The following is a 26,352-nucleotide window of genomic DNA, read 5'->3' on the forward strand; positions in this document are numbered from 1 at the left end:
AACTCAGTGTTGCAGATAAGGCTCCCTAATCTGCACATAAAACCACAACAGTTTACAGGGCAAGGTGAGTGCTTCCCAAAAACCATTTCATCACCTGGAGGCTGGAACAATATTCCCAGCAGCAACATTCCCACCAATGTATTACTGGTTTGGTTAATGCTCATGATAAGGATGGGCACCACTGCCCACTATAACAAGCACAGATAAAAAGAAATACTGTTACAAATGACAGATGAGGAACTATGGGAGAGAAAGCACATGATTTAATTTTTTTTTTTTAAATCAGTAATCTTTCTGTAATTTAAGAAAGTATTGAAGGTCCATAAATAATTTAAACAATTCTGTGTTTATAGAGTTTCAGTTTGGACTGAACCCACACACACACCCCTGACTAAAAGCTTACAATTATTTTGATTGATTACTTTCGTCTCTTTAACCACTACTGAAAATACGGGGAGATTATTTTTACATATGTTCACTGGTGTCAAAGAATTGACTGTTCATTTTAGTGTTAACTGCAGCAACTGACTGAGGTAATCCAAGGTGAGTCAATTCTAGTAATGCTGTCTTCATGTGTCAGGAAAAAAACTTCTGAAAGCAATCCTACCAATGCCCATTCCCAGCAGCACACTGCCTATTTAAATACAGGCCGCTCCTAGAGAATTATTTGTCACAGTTTTATTTTCCTTTGAAGGATTTTTAGCTGTTCTGAATGCATAATATGATTCTGGCTGTTCAATACATTATCCAAATGCTGTGGGCATCCCTTGCTAACAGCATCAAATCAAATACCAAACCAGACATTCTAAAACTAAAAAGTAAGATCCTTCTAAATCTCTCAGTCAATGTTCACAAACTACCATGAATCAGGAAATAGCAGCAGCAGAGTGATAAAGTTAAACAGCAAATTGCAAAAATCCTCTGTGTTTACAGAGGTGGGGAAGAATCTCAAAACCCCAAACCTGTACTGAGTCATCCCTGGCTAGGAAAAATGCCCCACTACCTGCAGTTTGGTGAGGGCCTTTCCAGAATGGCCAAACCCTGAAACACAGCGAATGAAATGAGCACTAGTATTCCTGAATTAAAATAAGCTCCTCCTTTGGGATGAGCCTTCTGCAGTGGCTGAAGATAGCATTTGCATTTGTTTGACAATACACCATCACGCTTTGCAAAATCATGGCTTCCAAAAACACACACACAAGGGGACAGCACATCTCATTAACTGTAGCAAATACCCAAAGCATAAGGAACCCAAGAGTCTGCTGTCCTCACCCTAGCAGGGAAATCAGACTGGACTCAACTTTCCAGTGGCTCATGTAAAGCAAGCTCAGCTGCTCTGCCTGGGCTGACAGCAGAGCAGATGTAGCCTGGAAGAGCATTGTATATCAGTTACAACTTTAATCAAGATGGGAATGAAAAAACCCAACCAAACTACACCAGCAACACAGGCTGTTATTTGTATTATTATACACATTTTGTTATCAAGCTGTCAAATGCTTCAGTAGCAGCAGAAAATCCTGAAGCTTTCTACACAAATAGTTAAGGCAGAAACAGAAACACATTCACTGTTCCTGTTTGTTTTTAAAAGGCCCCACTTGCCTGCTCCCACAATGGGAAGTTAAGATCAATAGTTGCTATTTTTAGTCATAAACATTTCTTTTGTCATCAAACAAATGAGGAAATAAAAATAGCAGCACTCATTCCAACTACCTTCAAAAGGGAAATATACAGATGTGTCAAATGCAAAAGACAAAACCTATAGGCAAAGAAAGCTTTCAAGGAACACTATAAACATGATAGTGTCCTTTTAATAACAAAATATGTTTCAAAAATGTCACAGTCCATATATCATGATTTATGGTTGACTAAATGTATGATGACAGTAAATTTTACTGATGTTTTCACAGCTGCAGACCACTTATGAGAAAAATGTGGTTAAAAATAAAGCAGCAGCAAGACTTGATAAGATCAGTATTCAGATTTTCTAACAGACCTTCTGCTGAAAGTCATTACAAGCTGTAACAATTATAAAAGTATTCACTTTAAATCAAAAGGAATTGTATCAAAATGTAAGAAATTATATAAAGAAACAGTACCAGAATACAGTGTTTCCTACACCTTATATCTGGACCATGCTAACCTACCTTCAGCCAAAACTAGAGACTATAGAATGCCATTCATAAAAACACACAATTCCACATGGTTTGCAATAAAAATAAATCATAAAGGATAGGCAGAAATATCACAAAGGTAAGCTACTGTGTGTAGAACAAACTTCAATACACAAGGAACAGAAAACACATAAAAAAAAAAGTTCACTGAATTCCTCTAAAGATTCTTTTCATAAAGCCATGAAATAAAAACGACAAAAATTTCAATGGTACATTTCAAGCAGATGTACAATATATTTTTGACAGCCTGTCGTGTCCCATAGAGCACAGCCTGTATCCTTTTACTCTGATCTGACTGCATTACCCCAGTGTTACTCTGCTCCAACTGCCAAAATATTTACAGGGAGCGCCGACGGAACGCGCTGTGAAAGAGACATATATTTTTCATAAAGCATTTAGAATACTTAGCAACACATTTCACTTGGAAGAGGGTTTATTTATTTAAGGAAACCTAATTGGTAAACTTTTGAACTGACAAAGACACAACCGTGACACTGGCTGAAGGTGCTTAATCACTCCCACAACAGTCACAGCAACTTCTTGCCAAGTGGAGACAACAAAGCAGTTCAAGCAGAAGAAAATTATCTTGTAGTAGCTACAACTACATAGACAGGCTTGAGGGAGAAATTCTGAGTTGATGCATCACCTCATACATTCCTGGGAAGGATGAATTTTATTCTTATATCTCCTGACAAGCAGCATGAAATGAGTTGCCTGTCAGAAACCACACCTCTGTCAACCAAGTCAAAAAAGGAAACAGGAAAAAACCAGGGTGGAGGCCAGACAACCAAATAAAGCAAATATTAATGCAAACACTGTGGATTTGTAAAATCCTCCAGAGCACTTCTGCTACCTAAAGCAATGAAAGGTGAGAAATACAACTGTGATATTGCTGGAACGAAAGTGTAAGCTTGCTTCCACTCCCCCGGTGCTCTTTAAAAGGAAACCACAAGCCTTTCCCTCAACAACCAAAAATTAGGAGACTCCTACCACCACAAAAAAGCCCACTGTGGTGGTTTGACCCAGGCTGGATACCCAGGAGCTGACCACGGCCTCTCTGTCAGCCCCCTCCTCGCTGAACAGGGGAGAGGAAATATAACAAAGGCGTGTGGGAGAAGATGAGGACAGGGAAAGGTCACTGACCAATTACTGTCATGAGCAAAAGGGTCTCAGCTTGGGCAGAAAAATAATTCATTACCAATGAAATCAGAGTAGAATAATGCAAAATAAAAACTACATTTCAAAACACCCTCCTCTCTTCCCAGGCTCAACTTCACCCCCAATTTTCTCTACCATCTCCCACCAGGAGTGGAGGGGGATGGGGTAGAGTACTTGCAGTCATTTCACCACATGTTGCATCTGACCCTGCTGCCTCCTCATTGGGAAGACTCCTCACATTCTAACCCTGCCCCAGCATGGGGTGCCCTGCACCAGGGAGTCTTCCATGACCTGCTCCAACATGGATGTCTCTGCCACCCTGACCTCCATGGGCCCCAGGGGCACAGCTGCATCACCATGGGCTGCAGGGGAATCTGCTCTGGCACCTGGAGCACCTCCTGCCTCTCCTTCTCTGCTGGCCTTGGTGTTTGCAGGACTGTCACTCTCCTGTATTCTCACCCCTCTTATCCAGCTGCTGTTGTATGGCTTCCTTCTTCCCGTTCCTAAATCTGTTATCCCAGATCTCTGTCTCTGGTGAGGTCAGCCTTGGCTGGCCATGCGTATGTCCTGGAGCTGGCTGGCATTGGCTCCAGTGGACATGGGAAAGTTTCCAGCAGCTTCTCACAGAAACCACTCCTGTAGCTCCCCACACAAACACAACACACCAAGAAATAACCATACATTTATAAAGGAGAAGCTTTAGGAGAGTCCATAAGCGAGTGAAACCTGGCGAGGCGGTGGGAGGTCAGAGGTGGAGGAGGCACACACCTGCAGCAGCTCCGGGTGAGGTGAGAGGGTGAGGGACAGGCCTGGCTGGGCTGTGCTAGCCCAGGCTGGGCTGTGCTAGCCCAGGCTGGGATGTGCTAGCCCAGGCTCCGCAGCCTCTGCTGGAGTCGCTGCCGGGGCAGGCAGTGTCTCCACTGAACTGCTGGGGCGACGGCAGTGACACGGGTGTATTTTTATATGTACATATATATATATATTTACACATACACACAGCATTTTTAACACCACACCTTTTCTACACAAAACAGTTAGGGTTGGCAGGGACCTGTGGAGGTAATACAGTCCATTCCCCTGCCGAGATAGGGTCACCCAGAGCAGGTGACAGAGGAACGTGTTCAGCGGGGTTTGCAGTGTCTCCAAATGCCTCCCTCCAGAGATGGAGACTCCACAACCTCCTTGGGCAGCCCGTTCCAGTGCTCTGCCACCCTCCACAGGAAGTCTTCCTCATACTGAGGTGGAGATTTCTCTGTTGTGATTTATGGCCATTGCTGCTCCTGTCACCGGACACTACTGAAGAGAGACTGGCACCAACCTCCTGACCTCTGAGATATTTAAATACACTGACAAGCCCCCTTCTCAATCTCCTCCAGACTAAACAAGCCCAGCTGCCGCAGTCTCTCGTCACCAGCGAGATGCCGCAGACCCCTCACCATCCTTGTGGCCCTCGGCTGCAGCTGAGCAGGGACAATCTAACACAGCAGGGACAATCTAACACAAAGCGCTCCCGTGCCGGCGGTACCTGCCCGCTGTCCGCCATGGCCGCCGCCCGCCCGGGCCCGCCCCTCACCGCGCCCCCTCAGCGCCCGGCCCGCCCTCACGGCCGCGCTGCCGCCGGGCCCGGCCCAGCGCCCGCTCCTTTAGTAATGAACTCGGAACAGTAGTGAGCTAAAACCACGTCGAAACATTTTCTCTGGCAGCTTTGTATTGCGTGCAGCAGCAGTAATTCAGAGTAATAGCAATTACCCGCAATATCAAATAAAATGCAAGCATTTGGTAGGTGAACAATAATGAGAACAAAGAAAGAGGTAACTTACTTTGCAAAGTTTATGGATGTGCTGAGGGAGCTGGTAGGACAAAACAGCTTATTTGCAGTGCCCCACATAAAGCAAAGGCCTCGCGGGATTTTCTGCAGCTGTTTCAGGCTGTGCCACCACTTTGGAGCAGTTTGCCACCTTCAGAAGGTTGTCATCCTCAGTTTCTTAAAATGTGCGAACCACAAAGTACAGTACCTGTGTCCTAGCTGGGGCACAAGAGACAAGAACATGCCCATTACCCACTAAGGTTGTGATGTACAGTGTGAGATTCAACACATCCGCAGCTCCTGTTCCTGCTCAAACACCCTGACCCTCACTGACACAGGCAGACCAACCGCGCTTCCAAAAGGAGCCAGAAATCTTTGAGGTTCAGAGAGCTGGATCCTGCAGTGTTTTGTAGAATTATTCATAGTATTTTAAAGAAATAGAGCCCACACTGTGAATTTTAAAGAAATAGAGCCCACACTGTGAATTCCTACAATTTGTACTGTGCTCTGTGGCTGATAGCTGCACAGCTGTGTTACTGCCCCTTTTACAGTGTATATAAATCTAACCAACATTATTCAGACCTGCAAGCACTGCACGTAGTAAGGTGTTAAAACTGGGGAATTAAGTGTGATATTTGTATACAATGTAACATTGTATATATTCATTATTATGTTATCTAGTTGGTAACAGGTAGATTCTAGATTTAACCCTGCATTCCTCTGGAACCGAAAATACACATTGACTTCCATGAACATTTTCAATGTAAAAGACTTGGGGGCTTAAAGCCTTTAGAAAGAGCTAATTCTGTTTCTCTTGCTCAATATAAAAGGACTGAATTCTCTCTTACACAAAACCTGAACTGAGTAGGTGATTGAAGCTGAGCACTGATTGAAGCTCAAACCACATTTCCAGTTGTGAGCTCCTAAACTTCTTACTTTTCAATTTAGATTTTTAGATAGTTGGTGTCAGAAGGCTTAGAAATAGGAAAAAAAAAAGGATTCAAGAGTCACATTGAGCCATGCCGTCTAATTTCATGTGGATTCTTCATGTTTACAAAACCATATTCATGTCTATGTGAATATTTAAGGTGGCTTTTTGATTTCCTTCAAATGCAAAGCTTCTAAGTGCAATGCAGAAATACTAAACTTAAAACACTGATGTAGTCCTTTCCTACTACAGGTAACCACGATAGATTTCCTATGATTTCTAATAGTCAGAGAGACTCCAAGTTAGAGAACAGCAGAGCTCTTTCTCCACTGGTGCAGTTCTGTTAGATGCAAAGGTTTCCTGAAAGTGTCTGTTATTTAGTATTTAAGATATGTCATTTAAGCAGAACGTATTTCAAAGTCTGGCTTTACACCGTAAGTACTCTTCTATGTGTCTGAGAAGCAGCCAGAGCTAAGGTTTGGGAGATGCTCTGCCAAGACTGGTATCACTCAGTGCATGAGGATTGTGGAAGGAACACTTCTTTATCATCTCTCTTTTAAAGCTCTTTAGCTCATGGTGCCTGTACCACCTCTAGCCTGTGCAAGATAACCACCACACAGCCCACTAACACTCAGCCCTGGCAGGGGCTGGGCAAAGAGCTGGTTGTTCCCCTTAATTTTCTTCAAGTTGCCCAATTTTCATTTTGCTGATTATGCACTGAAGCATCACCAATATAGCAATTCCACACTGCTCTCTGCACAATGAATTACATGGCTGTCTTTGTAGAAATACTTTCCTCTTTGTCACAATACTCCATCTTTTGGGCAGGGAGCAGGTTCTCCTGCATCACACAAGTCCATGTCAAAAGGGGAATAAAGGTCACAGCCACAAGCAAAGCTTTGATAGTGCAGGCCACCTGCAATTGGAACACATCCAGCAGCTGCAAGTGCTCCAAAATAGTCTAACAAGTCTTCCAAAGTTTTAATAACCAAGGTGATTCAGTCTGATTTTGTAACTCATTGCAGAGTTCTTGGCATTTCAGAAGTAAATTAAACTTATTAAGAAAAGGAATGAATTTTCAGAAGCTATCTTTTACGAAGCAAAGGTTTTGTAACACAAAACAGGCCCACAGAAACATCCTCCTATTGACAGAGATCCTATAAAAATGTTCAGTTGCAAACACGTTTCCAGTCACTTTTAGTTAAGCATCACCAAGCACAGTACTTAGCCATAGGCACATTCAGGATGAAAAGCAGACGGAAATTCCTAGCAGAGCCTTGCTTGTTACATCAACATCAGATGGACATACAGCTCTCCTGGCTGCCAGCCCTCATGACAACAAATTGCTTATACTCGTGCCCTGTGGTACAAGGATTGAGAAAAAACCATGGGCATATGTGGAGGACTTGCACACAGTATTTGGGTTTGACCCTCTTAGTAACAAATGGGTAATTTGTGAAAGCAACAGGACATTGGTGCTACATGATTCTTAATAAAGAGCCCTGCATTACTGTACATGAGTGCATTAACACAGTAATTAATCATCCCCTCCTGGCTCCTTTATAACAATCTTTGCAGATACTCTATCCAGGGAACAGCATTTCCTCTAGGTAATGGTCTTCTGTTTTACATATATAGGTACACACGTTCACAAAAAAATTCTGGGCATGATTATGCACTAGGAAAAGAAAACCATAAATCCCAGGTTGTCAAGAAAACTTGTTTTTAAAACAAAAAGATAATTCTGCCATTTCTCAGGCAGTATTCAATCAAAATGAGATACAGGTATGAGAGGATAACTGCTTTGGTGTATCAGCAACAGCATGGACAGAGTTCTGAGTTACTTAGGGAGAGATGCTGCTTCTATTTTGCTCACTGTTTGTCAACACAATCCAGCTCAGTATTTCTTCTTGACTGTTTAATCAATAGATAGGCAAAGTTTCCATGTGATTTGACAGTGATTTTGAAGACCTGTAATGTTAGTACTCTGCCCAGCAATAAAAAAGTCCAAGTTAAATGTAGCAAATCATAACTTTTCAATTATTCAAAACAATATGTATACGAAGAAATGAAAGTAGTAAAATGTGTATTCTATCAATGATTCTAATATCTTCTTACCATAAAGAGAAGTGTCTTAATGTAGGATAAAAGCAAATTTTAGATTGATTCTCTTCTTGATCATAGCTAGCAGACTGCTATATCTATTGCCGAGAAATTGAACTGAGGTTCATAGAAATCCTAAAATTTAGATAGAAAATACTTAAAAGAACATGTAACCCATCTCCAGAGGACCTGTACTTTTTCTTGCCAACAAGAACTTCAAGCAGAAATAGGAATTTATTAATCCAGTAGATCAAGACAGCTCCTTACTGTGTATTAAATTGTAGGAATAATGTAAATGTGTGTATAACATTGCAGTACACCATCAGTATGAACTCAGAAAGCTTAGGTTTTTCTCCCCTCGAAAATTTTAGTACAAAAACCTAAACTACGAGACCTGATGCATAAGATAAAGCAATATGGATAATTTAGAGCACAGCTGTTTCAAACTACCTACCCTCAAGGTCACCAACTGATAAAACAAAACCCAACAGAACTCAAGGACTCCTCATAGTTATCATCCATACCAGAACAATCCGCTCAGAAGTCCCAAATTCAAGACGAGATACAAAAAGAAGAGCACTGACCACTGAATGACTCTAAGACCCCTAAATCTTATACAACCATGAGTACACAGGTGACAATGGACAAATAATTTAACATAAGGCTAGTGTAGGGTTTTGGGTTTGTTGAGAGAATTATTTCATTGACAGAGAGCTGCATTTTTCAGGAGAACATGCTGTGCAGTACAGGATTTGCCAATTAATGTAGTGATGAAAATCACCAGAAAAAAAATTTTAGCAAGTCATAATTGCAAATAGAAATAAAACTTGTAAAATACAGGAATATGTATATTAATATTCTATATAAAATGTTATATATTAAACACATACTTAAGTATTGGTCCTATATAATACATACATATATTTTCTCTCTTCAGACAGCCACTTGAGCTCAGATTCCCATCTACTCTGTATCTTTTCTAAAGATATAAACTACTGTTAATCTTGGCAAGTTTACAGGAACTGGAATATATTTCACTCCATGAGAAAGATGAGACATTAATCTTCTGGGAAAACTCTCTTGAAATTTCTTTTTGATAGACAAAACTTGACTTTTCCGTTTGAACTACTGTTTCATTCTTTTGGCAGACCAAAGAAGATAGAAAGACACAACTGCGTGAAGTATTATATCTTAGTAACACAGCAAAGTCTACAGAAAAAATATTAATTCACTGATTCCATTGTCCTTGCCCTTTTGCCCCCAAATGGGAACATAATTTCTTTCATAAGTTTTATATTTTGCTCCTTTCATGCCTTTGTTATGAAGCTCTATTGATTTTTTGCCACCTTCTCCATGTGATGTTAACCAGCTTTTAGAATAACATGTAACAATTTAGGACAGCAAATGAAAAAATACATCCAGCTGAAATTACAGGGGGATTTTAATAGAGAGACTATGGTTACTCAAGACAAAAGTCTTGTATGTTAAAGCTGACTGTATTTTTTGTTTATTTGTGAATTGTTTGTTGGACTACACAAACAGCTTCCAAGGTGTCTCAACATTTCTTTAGTTATTTAATAAGGACTAACTGAATCCTGAATTACTGGGACATAATAACATCATGTTTAAGTGATGTCTTGGACTAGGATCCCAACTACAGCAGCAACACCTGGAGAGCCAGTATGGCAAATGTATCTCCATTTTACAGAGAGAGGTCTATCCAAGAAAGTGAAATGTGTCACTCTGCAGTCTGGCAATACATCCTAAGTGTCCCTGCCACCAGATCCAAGTAATAAATTGGGTTTGGTGTCACGTGTCTTCTACTTGTGTGCTTGGAATCACAGAGTACAAATCCCAAGGAGTGGATGAGCACACTCAGGAAGAACGTGTCCATGTAGTCTCCTTAAATATGTAAGCACAATGGTTATTTTGTGATCACTAGGCAATAGGTTAAAACTATGATGAAGCTGTTTGTTATTGCCCTTCCCCTTTTCTTCCCTGACTCATTTGAGGTTATGGAGTCATCTTGGCAAAGTACATTAAAATAAAAGGGTGTATAACTCAGTAGTCAGTCCTGGGAGCACTTTCCTTCCTGGATTCTGAATTTGAAATATCTGCTGTACAAGCATATGTTTATAGAGAGCTGCAAGGAGGAGTTAATGTCCATATTCACTCCAAAAAGATTATGTAGTTGCATGTAAAAAATGAATTTGCAGAGCTCTAGAGAGCATAAGTATATTACTTCTTGTAAAAATAAAAACTCATTGAGCAGAGGACGCAAGGCCAGCACATATATTTGTGCTAAGAATATCACTTTAACTGCATACGAGCTCCACATGTGATGTCATATGGAACATTATGGGTTTCTTCTAGAACAGGGGTCAAATACTTCCATAAGGTATTTATTAATGTAATTTATTGATTTAGCTGCAGCAGAATTAGCCTGTTTTAGAGTGGAACTCTCATTAATCTAACCCATTCTCGAGTTCCTCAGTATCTTGGAACTCAAAATTCAAAGGAAGAGAAGGATGGGGCACAGCTCACATGTACTCACTCTACTGACACTTGTGACTTGGGTTATGGAGAACAGGGGTATTTTGGTACACAGGGAGCAGAGTTACCCACATACTTACCCTCAGAAATTTAGAAGGAGAATGAAAAAACTGAGTGCGCTGTTTGACAGTGTTCCTTGAACTGGAGCTTATGCTTTTCTCATTTACTTGAAATTTGAAAGAAGATGATAGAAGTTAATGGAGTTTCATTATGGTAAAGCAATGTAAAAAGGAATCATCTTCCTTGTTTTAACATCTGTGAACGCCATCTTCCTCTTCCTCGCCAACAAAACATATGAGATTCTGCTCAGTTTTAATGCTGTTTGGCATCTGTGCCTATACTGCCAGGGACATTCATAACCATTTACATTAACAGCAAATATTTTTACTCTAAAGAAGGAAACATATCCTTATTGATATTCAGCAAGTGGTGCGTTGTTGCAACCAAGATATAATTTACTCACTTGTCTGACTGGATTACATTACTCCATGCATTTTGTAGTTTCATCTGTGAAAAATTGAACTTTAGTTCTACAGCTGTCATTTCCCATAATTCTTTTAAAACAATCTGTGGCAAAAGGATAAAAAATAGCTCCAATAGAAACTGCTTCTGGGGATGGCATTTGAAAGGACATTATTTAGAGTTAATGAATTAGACTAAGAAGTTTGTCATATTTTTTACATGAGCTGTGAGTCAGACTTTGTATACAAGTATTTCTACCACTTGTGTACTTTGTAAAGGCCATGACTCCCTTTGTTCCCTGGGCACCCTGCAGTGAAAACATTTGTCTTCAGAAGCACACTGCTTTGTTAAGCTGCCTGGGTAATATTTCCAGTTGTTCAGTTCAACCTTTTTGTGTGCTCAGAAGCAGCGATGCACCCGCCCGCTGCCATCTCTGTCAGGGCTCCCCTATCTCAGCACTGCAGCCACCTGAGCAGGGCAGCAGCTCAGCAATCCGCAGGAGTTCAGCCAGAGTGAGGATGGCAGGACCGAGCCATTACTTATTTATAAAATTAGCAGTTAGAACTCAACTGCAGTAAAAATGGAAAGTCCCCAAAATGGAGGATCGGGATGCTCTTTCAGCTCTGATTTCTGCCTCTTCGCTTCCTCTGATATAAATTTTCAAACTCCCTTTGATGAAAAGAAGATCAAGCTCCAAAACCAGACTAAGCTTCAAAAGATGATTATAGGCTTTCCTACACAAAACTGACTCCAAGTTTTATTTCCTGGGTTTATCACACACAATGTAATTTTTCTTCTACCTTTTGCTTTTACACTAGCACCTGGATCACACATTCCTTCTTGGTAACTACCTTTTGCCTGTTACCCAAGCCAGACATTACTCTTGATAAATGACTATTTAAATTTTCACTGCTTCTGCTGCATTTCAAAATATTAACTGTAACTGGATGTTTTATACACATACCAGAGAAATATTTTTCACAGCCACAGTGAAAAGTTTTGTTGAAAATACAGAGAAATTAAATGCAATCCAAATAAAGCATTTTTTAAGTTGAACTCAACCATGTAAATTTGTGGTGCCAAATAAGAATTAAAATCAGAGGCTGCAAGTAGGGGATTATAATGGAAACAATTTTTCCAGTGTTACCTACACCTTTTGTTGCTGTGCATAAATTCTGTTAACTCTCATGTAATAATGATAGAGCAACCATAATTATTTCTGTATTAGACCAAAAAAATTCCCTGTATGATTTCATCCCATGGTAAAACATAAATCATTACACTAAATAGATACTTTTTGTCTCCTTACAGAAAAAAATGGACTCAATCTTCTTTCTCTCCACCCTATATAATTAAAAAAGAATCAGACACCAATTTTTAGCCAAGCATTCATCAGAGTATGTATTGTTAACAGGTGTTGTGTATTACATTTCCCATGCACAGAGTGTTGGAATGTAAAACTGTAATGCTGCTCCTAGGAACAAGTAGCGTAATTAAAATTCTTTGTGAGTTTGATTTACTGGGTATTTTCTTCCTTTAAAATAACTACATTGCAAACAAGAGCCAATTTCTTAGATTTGATCTATGGGTTGTGCAGCTTATACTTCAGGTTCAAAATGGTGATTTAGACAATAACACATAACAGCTGAATAGTTATTTATAATGGCACAGCACCTGCAGCAGATTGTCAGCTGAAAAGGCAAATCTAAATGCTTTCAAATTCTCTTGTGTATTATAATGGCAGTAGTAGTGGCCACTATAGATACAATAGTTAGGCAAGTAATGTAACTTTTGTTTCTGATTGGTTGCCATTTTCTCAGTTTTATTCCTTTGAGACTGAAAATGTTCATAGTTAGTGTCAGTCCACATGCATTTTAAAAAGCTCAGGCACAGTTTAGCTTTCTGTTACATTTTGGGGGTGGGAGGTGTCAATGAACTTAAATATTAAATAGGACATCAAACTCTTTTCTCATTGCTTTAAGATTTTTCACATTTCTCAGACCGTTACACATGCATAATTAACACAATTTAGGCCTTTTTTTAAAAAAAAAAAAAATCTTGATTAATGCAGCTAAGAACTCTGGAAAAATTTGATCTGAAATTTTAAAACTGCAAAGACATTTTTCTTACCTCAATATGTGCCAGGATTTTTCTATGAGCCTTTTAGCAGCAGCTCCCATTTAAAAATCTGAAATCATGCATATGCAGTTTCCTTTTAAATTTGGTTCCTTTGTGGACTGAACCCAGCATTGATAAATTGTGTGATGATGTGCTAATTCTGCACTGATGTGAAACACATGTTAGGGAGAAACATAGCAGCTTGTTGCAGCAGACCCAGGCCCATACCAAACCATCAGTGCGCTGATGTAACCTCCACCCACAACAGAAAGTCCATTTAAGATGCACAGTCCACCAAGCAATGCTCAGGTTTCCACCAGAAGGAAAATCTGGGATGTGACTATGCAAGGATCATTCCCAAAAGGCAAGCACTCTAAACCCACTAGAATTTTCCAGAGAAAAATCAGAATTTGAAATCCTGTTGTCTATTAAATATCTATAAAATTACCTGTATACTTCCTGAGTGTTGGGAGGCATAAGATGGGGCATGTGCTTTGGGATCTTTAGCGGGAAGGTGACACAGTCTAAGTACAACAGTACATTTCTACCAGAATGACCAAAGTCGTATTAGGTAGTAACTATAAAAACATAAACAGAAATAGCATTTGTCTCCAGATGAAAGGAAAAATAGTTTCCAATGAACTAATTGCTTTAAACACAAGCAATAGAAAAAGAAAATAAAGAAATGACTTGTCTGTGACAGAGATCTGTAACAGAGGCTAGGAACAATCCACGTGCCCTGGGGTTGATGGGATGATGCCATTGCCAATTAGCATGAGTACTTTGTTTTATAACATCCATTTACCCACTGCATGATCTGTTTTAGTGTACATCTCAAAATCATCTTTGGAGTACTTCCACTGGAGCCAAGGGAGTTAATCCATGAATTAGCTTGGTCAGTGAAGTGATTCATATGCAACAGAAAGAGTTACAGAAACTTAGTCGGAAAAGAGTAATGGAGAGAGATTCATGCATGCTATAAATCTTCTTGGCTTTGTGCTAATGTTATTTATCTATTTGAGATAGCAAGGAGGTTCTATAATGTGTGCAATATGGGACAATGGCTTTGCAATATAAACTGTCCATTAGTAATGCAAAGTAACTTATTTTCATCTGCAAGATCATTACTGCAAATTTTTCTCCCTAGTTTTGACATGTTATAAATCTTCATGAAGTCCACATTTGTTCTCTTTATCTTTTACTTCCATTTGATTCATTCTATTTTAAATTTATGTAAACACACTAAGACCACCAAGCTTTTTGTAATTTCAGGAGGGCAATGCTCCCACTCCTAGGAAGAAACTGATGCCCCACATCTCAGTCTGCTGGCCCAGCTGGGGCAACTCAGACATTCCTCTAAGCATCCCCCACTTCACAGTGTCTGTGCCACCATAAGACACAAAGGATTTAAATGGGTTGAAACACAGTTTGAGAGAGTTGAGCAGAGCTGTGGCATCAGCAGATGCCAGGGAGCAAGGTGTAAGAGCTCCTCCAGCATCCCCTCCCCTGCAGTGTCCCCGTGTCCATGTAGAGCTGTGTGCACTCCTCAAGTGCCTTGGCAGCAGCACTGGAGCAGCTTTGGCTGTTTGGAGGGTGGCTGGCTCAGGGCTGACCCACATCCCCTTCATCCTCCCAGTTTTGATACATATCTTCAGTGATTTTTCAAATCCTGGCATTGCCTCTGTCAATGTAACCCTCCAGGATCACTCGCCGACAACACCAGACAAGATGTGACCCCTTCCTGACCTCTCACAGAACTGACCTCTCAAACAAGCTGCCACATGGTCTGTTTGGTACACCTGGGTTTATTTCATGCAATCACTTTATTTCCCATACTCTCCATCTGCCAATAAAGAAATTATGGAATGCAAGAAGCAGTAGGCTGTTACTCACTCTGGAATGACTTCAGGTCTGCTGAGAACTGGTGGGATGTTTTTAACCCTTGCCTTCACTGCCTATGTAGTACAGACAGATGTACCCATCAAGAGTCTTCCAGCTGCTTCTCATCAGTAAACCTGTCTCACCTTGGTGCAGCAGAATCCACACTATTGCACCCAAATCATTCCCTAGAGGAGCAGTTGTATGCTAAAGGAATTCCAGGGTGTTGCAATACCAGAATTATTTATATACCCTTTATTATTCTACCTTACAATAGAACATTGGAAGAAGTAATTGGGCTTTTGTAGGACACCTGTCCCATTCCACTTCCCACTGCAGCTCTGCAGCCACAGCCACTGACAATTGTTCCATGCTACTGCAGTTTCTCTATAGTTTCATGTTGTTTTTATCTAGGTGCTACTGTAGCCTCTATCCCCAAACATTTAGAGCAGGAGCAGGAGACATGAGCTTGCTGCTGCAGTTGGGTTTTCAGCTAAGCTGGATACATAAGGTCCAGTGATGTCTGTGCCTACGATATCTCATCACCCACAGACCCTATAGTGCAATTTCACTGAATATTCAAAGCTGGACCTACTGGCACCTCACAACATTTGTATATTTATGGAGTAAAGAAATCTGGAGCAAAGTCAGTTCAATGCACTCAGGATGATTACAGCAGAATAATTAAAAAATGAAAATAAGAACTTGCATTTCCAGCTCTTAACTTAAATTCTCACTATTTTTTGTGGTCTTGATCAAACCACTAATGTTTTTTGAAAATTATTTTAATATAAAACTAAGCACTCAAGATTTTCAATATCATCAAGGCACTAACGTAACTTAGAACTCAAAATGTTTTGAAAAATCACTGAAGATATGTATCAAAACCTTCCAAGCAAACTTAAATTTTCTTTCAGGATTTGTCTCCACTTCCTTCAAACTTCTGATTTCATTATATAATAATTGCACACACTTTCTAAATATTTTTTAAGTTCACACAGTTCTACTAAAAATTATTTCATTAATATTTATAAACTACAAGTAAAGCTGTAAAGATTTTTTTCCTACAATAAGAATTATACTTTTAGCATTGCATATGTATATTTGTAGGAGGTATTTATTGGATTTAATAATCGCTACTCTGTGGGAAGCCAGCAAAAATTAAGGTTTAGCTGACATTCCTTTATCCAGGAAATCCTGATTAGTGGAATCTTACATAAGAAATACAGAAAAGTAATGCAGTTTTACATTCTCTTTAGGAATAAGCTCTGGGGATCTGGATTTTCTTTCTCTGGACAAACACCTCCAGGGAATTTCAACCCAGGAACTAGAGAGTTTTGCTTCTTCCTTTCATTCTTTTTTGTGCCCATAAGCCATGTCTACTCTTTGAAGAGTATTAAATAGCTGGCAAGGAAATGTCCTTTATTGTTAAATAGCACTTAGTTCTTTAAATAGTTCACCGACTAATAGTCACTGGTTAACAAGATAAAAGTATTAAACACGTTGTCTGTGTGCACTTCACCTGAAATGAATTCCCTGCCATACATGAATACTGCAGTTTGCAGGATAACCAAAGCAGAGCCATTGGGAACGGAGCTGACATCCCCTTGTTGCAGCTCCCAAGGCTGTAAAGGCCTGTGTATGTATTCCAGCCGTGTCTGTGTTACACTCCCTGCAGTGAGTCAGGGCTCTGTGTGCTCTAGCTCTGTGCACACTGGCTCCCAGACAGGCACAGCGGGGCTGCCTCGAGCCCAGGACGCTGCTGTGCTCCTTACTGTGACCACGTGGACATGGAGCAGGCACTTGTGCAATGCTTTCCTAGTTATCAACACCGCTCCTTCTTGGCAGGAACCAGTGATACACCACAGCAGAACAGCCAGCAGCCATGACCAGTTGCCAAGCTAACTAGAATGCAATTTTTGGCTTCAGGCTCTGATGGTTAAACCCATCCCTTGCATCTTCCCCCTTACTCTGGTAGGCAGGAAATGCCTCTGCCCACGTCTATGAGGGAAGGTTTGATAAAGATGACCCTACACTATCAAGAATTTACCTTGAAGTGACAGAAGCACATTGAGCTGCTATCCTGCACCATGTGATGGCAGCCCCTGTGCCACAAATACCCTCTCTCAGGTCATCACTGTGAGCTTGACAAGCTGCCTGACAGCAAACCAGATATTCCAATAGCCTTATTCACAAGGGCATAAATTAAAGCAATACTAGCCCATAGGTTGTCTTTGACTATTGGAGATAAATAGTTTGCCAACAATAATCCATCATATTTCAACCTGTTTGGCAAAAGGCAGAGAAATTCTTCAATGATGCTGTAATTATAAAGCTGAGTAATTTCTATATATTTATTTTACCAGTATGGATTTTAAAGTGCCCTCTGGGAGCAAAAAGATGTTTGTAGAGATAAAGCTGTAGGGAGCAATACGTTCGTGCCGACACATGTAGCTGAACCACCAATTTTGCTTTATTAATTTAGTTGCTGGATTTGTTCCTGATATCTACAGCTATATTATCAGCTCCTAGAGGTGGAGTGGGTGGAATGAGGTTGATTACAATTGATTTAGTAACCAAAGAGTATTTTTTTCCATTGTTTGTTCAGCGCGTTACTAAACATATGGCTTAATTACAGTTGCCTTGTGTTCTTTTCAGTGTGGTGTTGCTTATTTTACTGAGATACTGATTTATGCAAAATATTAATTGAAATAGAAAACAGACTTACTATGAGAGCTGACATCCATAAAAATATCAGTTGCTAATATTTTGCACTGAGTCTATTGGACTTCTCAGGGGAATCAGTGTTTACAGTTCAATTTGGAGCAACATGGGCTCCCTCCCTCCTAAAGCAGTGGTAGAGCAAGTACCACAGTCTGGAGCATGAGTAAAAAAATTTACTTTTACCAGCAGTTGCACAGGGAAATCCTCAGAGTTCTTGAGCAAAAGTCTCAAAAATGTGCTGAAGTAGCTGTTCCATTTCAGTGTGATTGCAATAATTGTATGCAAATGTCTCATTAAAAGTAATTCAACTTTATATAGCCATAAATAAACTACTATGCTGTTGTAATGTATTTCCAGGCCATTAAGTAGTATAATAAAGATACATGGATTTTCTCAATAGATTAGATAATCAAAAAACCCACCCACCCCCACAATCAAGCAATTCTGCATTGGGAGAACTTGTTTTGTTTTCAGTCATCTTTATAATTAATCTATTTGGAATAAATAATTCACCAAATATAAACATAAAATAATGTTCAGTCACAGAACTCATAACTCAATATATCCAGGAGGAATGCTTTTATATTTTCTATTCAGGATTTTAATTCAATGCATTGAATTTTGCTGTCTCTTTCATAAACCAAATCTAATATACAATCAACTTTATAACCAGATAGTCAGAATACAAAATTAAATAGTTTTGCAGAGGCACTCATAAAATCCTCACAAGTATTTTTAGGAGAGAGTATGAGAATTTTGTAACCTTCACTACCCACTAATAGGATTCAGATATCCACTGTGAAATGATCCAAATATTTCCTGGGTAACAGCCTCTGCAGTTATAATATTAATTTCAAAGGGAAAAAAAAATCCCAAACCAGCTAATACACATATCTTTATACTGCTGTACAGAGACAGTCCTAGGAAGCAAGACTAGACAATGAGGGGAAGAAACAGTGAGCCACGATATCAAAGTCAGCAGGACTGGCAAAGAGAAGTGTTTGGATACCATCACTGAGACTGCATCCAAGGACTGAAAAGAATAAAAAACCTAGAGCAAACCCAAGCAGCTGCCACAGCCCAACTGCCCCTCCAGGTCAGCTCCTACAGATTCCCAAGCTCTTTGCCAATAGCAGAACTGCGTTTTCCCCACTCTGAGCCATCCTGGTGTCTCTACTGGAGCACATCAGTGCTGGCCTTCTCTGAGAAGAGCTGACTGCAGCTGCAGTGCGCTCACAGCTCAGGGCTCACTGCTGCTCCTGCAGTGGGAAGGAAAAGAAGGCTACAGAAGAATTAAGGGTGGTCAGCTCAGATAAGATGCCAGGCACAGGGGCACAAGCCACCAGGTCTCCAGAAGAGGCATCTTTTTCTCCCTCAGGAAGTTCTAAGCCAAGAGGCTACACCGGAGCAATTCCCAGTTGGTGCAGCTCCCAAAGGAGTTCATGGGGAGAGGCCCTGACAAGCAGGGCCTGGTGTAGTAAAACCCTTGAATACTGTTCAGAAACACTTCAGCTGCTAGAGACTTCCCCATGATAATGTTCTTGCATCCTTCAAAGGCTTACAGCAGTCCATTAAATATAGTATTAGTATGACACAGCCCTAAACTTTTCCTCCTCCAGAAAGAGAATCACAGCAGGAGGCAAGATGCAATTCAATGATGCAACTTGCATAATGACAATTTTCCAGAATGTGATTATAGGAGAAAAAATTCTGAACCCATCACAATCACTCTCACAGAGTAGCTGGGAAACCTGAACCAACACAAGAAAAATAAACCAACAGAGAATGGAAAAGATATAAACAACTCCAAAATAAATTGTTAACTCAAAATTGCAATATAATCTGTATAAAATATTTAAGATGTTTTTCTATTTATTCCTGAACCTAGAGTGATTAAAATGCTGCCATAGTACACTGTGTTGCTCTTTTTTTAATCACAAATGCAATTTTAAGCAAGTAGACAAACTCTAGGAAATTAAAGTGAATATTTATGTCCATATAAACTTCTTAATGGCAACATTCTTGCTGTGAGCACAGCAGCTGAAGAGGGTGGATTAAATTATTTTGGCCAGATCCTGTTACTATTGTTTTCACTGGCAAAATTCCCACTGACTTAATGGGAGCTGGATTAGATCCTGACTTGAATTAAGTACAAATCTCAGATGCATATATAACATAATCACTGATATTCCATGCATAGACTCTAGTTTTCATGTCTGTTTTCCCTCTGTGAGTTTTACTGATGCTCTGAAAATACCAATCAGGCACACTATATACCAGTGATTAAAGGTGTGCAGTCTTGTGTTTCCAGATTTGGAAAATTTGTGGTTTACTCATATTTGAAATCAAAACCCTCAGTCTAAATGATATTCAGCCTCTTGAGTACAGGGCTTCAAATCTTGGTATGTTTAGTTCCTCCTCTTGCAGGCTTTGCAATGCATATGAACAGCATTTATTTAAAAGGCCAGAGAATTGCAACACATTTGGCAGTCAACAGATGCTGTTGGTATGATATTTTCTCTCTCTTCTGTTTCCATCATTTGGGAATATTCAAGAGCATCCTGGAAAAACAAGGAAGCTTTTGGGCTTCATTCCTTCTGTTTTGAATGATGGTCTCATAAAAAGAGAACAAGCCTCCAGAAATTTTAGGAGGACATGTTAATGCACAAGGGATATGGCTTCATCGAAGTTCTTACAAGAGCAGGAATTCCGTCTCCCTCAGCAGGAATTCCATCTCCCTCAGTGGGGTGCTTCAACAGCCGCAGTTTTTTGGGCCAGCCCTGCTCAGCTCCCTGGGGAATGTGGGACAGTCCCTGGCTGTGACACGGGCAGTTCCACCCCGAGGCACCTTGTCCTGGCACATGCTCCTGGCTTTGCTGCTCTCACCAAGCCTCTTTCCAAGCTTGCTGTGTGCTAAGGGAGGAGTTTGCGTGGAGCACACAAGGAGTCTGAGGTGTGACTGCTGACTCCAGGTGTACACAGGGCTCCAAGAAAGGGAAGAACAGCCCTGCAAGGAGGCTCAGTCAGAACACCAAAGTGCAAGGTGTCCTTTAATGTGTCGTGTTCAAAAAAAAAAATAAAAATAGCTGAAGTGGTGAACCTGAAAGGTTCCCAGGATTCGCAAAGCTAATGGGAGTTAGTAACTGCACATTCACATGCTCTGAGACAGGCTCTGGTTTCACACACACAGAGGGGAGTGGGTTTTCTAAACAAGTGCCCCAAATCAGTGGAGATTTATCTGTGATTACTGTGGCCCATCATTGTTTCAGCTGGGGAAAGCAACGTTACTTATAAATGACAGTGTAATTTCCTATGCAGAGGCTGTTTCTCTGTATGACTCATCTGTGTACTGCATTCCAAGAGGTAAGCATGAATCATGGATAACTGATAGAAAAATGCAAATGAATCCATTAAATTTTATTTTTTTATTATGGTCTAAACAGAGCAACTTTTAAATTTTTCTCCTGACTGTGAAGCTTATTGGAAATAAATTGTATCAAATCAAATTGAGAAATCTTTGCATTCTCCAAAGCCACAGGTTTTCTTATTGCTGTTTCAGTGGGGCTGGGGATGTGGGGGTGGTTGTTGGTGCAGTTGATTTTCATTTCATTTTTTGCACTAAGCTTACAGCTGGAGCTTTATGGCCAATGTCAGCAGCAGCAATGAAATTAACTTTTTGTTTGTTTTAAATGTACTAAGGGAGATAGAAAATCAACTGTTGATGGTTATTATTAGGAATCAGAGAAATGGGCTGTAGGTGAGAATCAAAATCTAGTAATTTCAAGGTCAGTACCTGACACTTACAGGAGATATGTGCAATTTCAAAGACCTCATAAATCTATGATTGAAGTGCTTTGATACCCAAATCTATTTAGTCTCTGCACTGTCATTTGGTCTTAAACTGTGACACTGGCATCAACTATTCAGTTAGGACTGAATAGTTGATGCCAATGAACTCTAAGGAGTGCAAAACCAAATCCAATGTGTAATGAAAACTGCCAGATTAACAGTATTAGATACAGAAACAAAGACCACCTTATTTCCAGGGCTGGAATTTTATCACAGTTTTATCTTGTCTTGGAGCTTGTGCCCATTACAGACATCCCAAACTAGTGCACGGATTTTTTTCTATATACTGCAGTCTGCATGCTACTACTTTTCCTATTTAAAGCCCATAACACCAATTCAGAAAAGAGACTATTATGCCTGGCATAATGACCAAAACTGAAAATACCTTTTTCCTGGAGTCCCTGGGGCAAAAGGACATTTATGCCTTTGATTAAATTAAACTGACAATGTCAGCTTAATATTCTGCCATAAAGAGATTAGGATAGCTTGTGTTTAACTGTATTTTGGGATTCAGTACACATCTACCTGTCCAAACCTCTGCTTCATGGAATTGTTAGATCTGATTCCTTACAAATAGAGGAATTTTAAAAGGAACTACCAAAGTAAGTAAATACAAAACTGAAATTCTGGCTATAATATTTACTTTATGCTTTTGAAACAATAGGTCCTGAAATTAAAAACAAAATGTGAACCTTGTAAATCTCAAAATCTATAATTAAAAACAACACCTGAAAAGATCATTTTTTCAGCTGACAAATAAATGTCACTTTTAAATGAATCTTCCAGAGAGTGATAAAAACAAGCAAAGGGGCAAAAATTGTTCTGTCTTCATTGGCAGAAAACATGGAAGGGATTTTGCTAAGTGCTTAAAATGACTGTGCTTTGACTTGGCAGCCACATCAAAAGTGTGACAGACTTGATTCATGTTCCTGTGCAAAACAAACAATGACACAGGGCTGGATCTGAGTGGCTCTCAGCAAGTAATTGAAGGGAGCACAAACATTGTAAAGAACTAGTGGTGCACAGTTCTGCTGTTAATAAATAGAATCTGAGCTAGACATGCACCTTGTTATTTCATAGTTTTCTCCAGTTATTTATTTAATTTTAAAAAGCCTTTTTTGCCTTGGGTCAGGGATTTTCAGAGATTAACTGGTCCAGTTGCTCTGCAGAAAGCACAAATGCCAGTCACTGGTGGGGCAGTTTTGCACTACCTGTATGTGCTTACACACAGAAGTGAAGCAGACTTTGCAAGTGAGCACACGTTGACCCCATGTACTTAAAAGCAGCAGAACTGGAATGCATCTTGCTTGATTAGCTATAGCTGCAGTGGTTCTTCTCTGGTTTTGGAGTACTGTTCTAAATAATACAGCACAAGCAGTTCTGGTTTTATGTGCAATACTCTCTCCTCTGGTACCAAGAAAAACAAATATGAAATTACCAGCATCCTAGCAAATTACAGTAGGTCAATACATAATGCTTTCATTTTCCAGATGTCTGAATCCAAGCCATTTCCTACAAAGATGTTAACATTTACTCCAAATTAATAATGCATTTTCTTGAGACGTCTTATGGAAAACTATGCTAGTCTATCATTCATACTGAAGTCAGAGGCAACATACAATTAAATGCAAGAAACTCAAGAGAACATGTAGTGGGAAGGAGGAGCTGAATCCAAGGATAAAACCTAGCACTTTTTTAAACTCAAAATTCTTACCTTTGGTTTCTAAAGGATGATAATTTTTGTGCTCACCTTCAAAATCCATGATCATAACTTGTTTAGGTGAACTATTTTCCGCAGATACTTGGGGAGGTAGAGGAAAGGGAGTCTTACTTGAAACAGAATATATTTGTAAGGTCAAGTGCTCTGAATGCAGCACTCATTAGGAATATTAAGTTATAACTTCCTTGAAGTTCAACATATATTAAAATAAGCATTAAAGTAATTTTTAAAGCAAGAAGAAGAAGGAAATCAAAGCCTTATAAAAATCTTATGTTGAAGCTGTCTTTTCACCATGAAAGTGTGAGTTTTTACTAAACCAACTAAGCAGCATAAAAAAGTATCCTTTGACTAGAAAATATAGCCCAGGGCTGCACTTAAATAGATGAGGTTATATTGAATCTCTAATAGCCTACATCATCATTTTAAAGCCAAGACATCTTAGTTTCTCAATTTTTATTGAAATCAAAATTTTGTCCAGGTGTTTTCTGTTCCTTTAGGAATTTTTATACTCATTTTCACTGAAAATTAGTTTAAGCAAGTCCCTGATTTAAGAGCTCCAACGTTTTAATGTGTGAAGAACTCTTTCAGAGAGCCCATCCAGGAAAGAAAAGCAATAATCACATCTGGAGGCAAACAAAGCATAAATCACCGTGCTGGCAACCAGCCAAGACAGTAGGGGACAAGTGTAAAAATGTGACTGAAACGGCAGCATAATATCCTAACCACATGCTGCTAACAAGACAAACCAAGGTTGAACATTATATTTCTATTGTCACAGAACATTGCATATGAGAAGGAAAGAAGAATAGGGACTTGCAAACTGAGGGTCAAATTCACTTGTGGAATAACATGGAGAACGACCTTTGAGAGACAATAGGAAAACAGCACTTCTTTAGATCAAACCCACACTTAACCCACAGATATTCCAGTTGGGAAGGGCTAAGCATTCAGAAATTGCTATTTCTAGTAAATGCTTTAATATTATATTATTAATTTTAAATGCAACCACACAGTTCAAAGAAAATCAGGCTGTAATGGTAGAGGGCATTTGGAATGCTACACACACCAGTGACAGTTTAGCTTGTCATCAAAAAGCAAATATTACTGCATGAGATGAATGCCAAAGCACTTCATTATGTAAAGGTTTACATGATGCATAAAATTATTATCAGCTAATGTTTAAATATGAGCAAGATTCCAGTCAGGCTCAAGGATGCAATTTTTTAGACATTGCTCAGGAATAAAAGGGGTAGGCTCTGCCACAATAAAAAAAAATAGTTTAAAATTTTAAATTATTAATTAGATGAGTTCCTCAATGCTAACCTTTCGATCTGCAGTATCCAATGCAATCTGACATCATATCCACTGCTACCCTCATATAAAAAACTCCCTGTGACTGCAGCAGACAGGAAATCTTCAACTTTCTGGAAGGGATGAGACCTCAAGTATGTGGCAGAGAACACAAGAAGTGATGAACTATTTCTGAGCATTAGGTGACAATGTACTATAGGCCTGACAAGATTCATCTCCATGTTTTGAGTCTGATGAAATGAAGCTGAATTTTTGCTTAAAACCTATTAACAACATTCTAGAGTATTTTAAAGGCAAACAATAAAGCAAATGGAAATCAGTCATTTGATAAGCTTTCCACTTAAGGATGGAAGTCAGAGAGGATTTATGACTGACACCAGCTGTGATAAACTGGAATAGCAACCAAATATTGAAATTTTGCTTCAAGAGCAGACACCATTTCTTTATATTCCTTTGAAGGCCAAGTGAGCCATAGGTTCAAATTCATTGAGAATGGGTACATTTAATATACAGTTAAAGAGAAAAGGAGTTTTCTGTAAATGTAAAAAAATTACAAGATAATGTACAATGTCAGAAATAATACAGAGACTTGAAATATCATTGTATGAATAATGTTTGCTATCAAAATGGCTTACTTGCATCACAGTGTGAATGTAAGGTCATGTAGAGCTACGTCTACAGAAAAAGGTAGTCCTGGTTGCACAGAGAACCACTGGGTGCCAGCCAGCTCCAAGTCAATCTGCCTTGGTGTCAGGGCCATGGAGAGGGCTGGCTGGGTAACATTAAAACAAAAATCCCTGAGTTCAGAAAGGCAAATTTGCACAAAGAATTAAACCACCAACTAAGCAGGTACCAGGCCTCCTAATACCACAAAACAGATTAAAAATCAATTAGCATAAATGAATCCAAACTGGGAGGACATTAATTTTGTGCTATTGCCTGACCACCTAAAACCTCAGAACTACTTGGATGATACTGTTTCCTGAAAAAGATTCTTTTATTAAGGTTTGGAACACATTTTTGCTATTTCTTGCCAACGCCAGTAATCTGTTTGGAAACTATTCTGCTGTACAGCAAGAAAGCACTGCTATGGGATAACTTTCAGTTGGGTGACCCCTCTGATCTCAATACCAGACTTTGAACAATAACATGCAATACAAATGTGAACAGATTTTCTTCTTCCTTCACATCGAAAGCATCTATTGATACCCAAGGGCTAACAGTCACTGCAAAGCAGATCCCCCTATGCTGTAAATCCCATAAATCTGGTTTCTGGAGAAGAAAAGCACTGTACAACATGCTCTTTGGAAGAGGTCTGGGAGGAAGAGATGGAAGATTCAGAAACAAATCAAAAAGCCAGGGGAAAGAAAGCTTAAGAATTTTGATGAAACAGGATAAAAACCCAATTGATGAGCCACATTACTCCTATTCCTCTCACTAAAAGAAATTTGCTGAAGCACAAAGTACATGTGTCTGGCAAAGGATGTGTGCAGTTAACTGCCTGATGAGAAAGGGAGGCAGAACATTCATCCTTTCTACTGTTAGCCAGTAGTTAGCAGTGGTGAGACTT

At 39.6% G+C, this 26,352-nt stretch overlaps 1 protein-coding gene across 3 annotated transcripts in view; it reads right to left on the reverse strand.

The window, feature by feature from the left end:
• CABCOCO1 (ciliary associated calcium binding coiled-coil 1) overlaps positions 1-26,352 on the reverse strand; it is a 126,409-nt gene that overhangs the window by 45,716 nt on the left and 54,341 nt on the right. The window contains exon 1 of one of the 3 annotated variants that reach the window (XM_064430014.1): positions 4,855-4,897. The exons of 1 other annotated variant lie outside the window; for it this stretch is intronic. In XM_064430014.1, the coding sequence (XP_064286084.1) occupies positions 4,855-4,872 (18 nt within the window). In that variant the 5' untranslated portion in view covers positions 4,873-4,897. Of the gene's footprint in view, positions 1-4,765; positions 4,898-26,352 lie in introns of those variants that run through there. One more of the 3 variants, XM_064430015.1, reaches the window with a different exon arrangement.

The sequence above is a fragment of the Passer domesticus genome, chromosome 8 (genome assembly GCF_036417665.1).
Source record: "Passer domesticus isolate bPasDom1 chromosome 8, bPasDom1.hap1, whole genome shotgun sequence".
NCBI classification, from domain to species: domain Eukaryota; kingdom Metazoa; phylum Chordata; class Aves; order Passeriformes; family Passeridae; genus Passer; species Passer domesticus.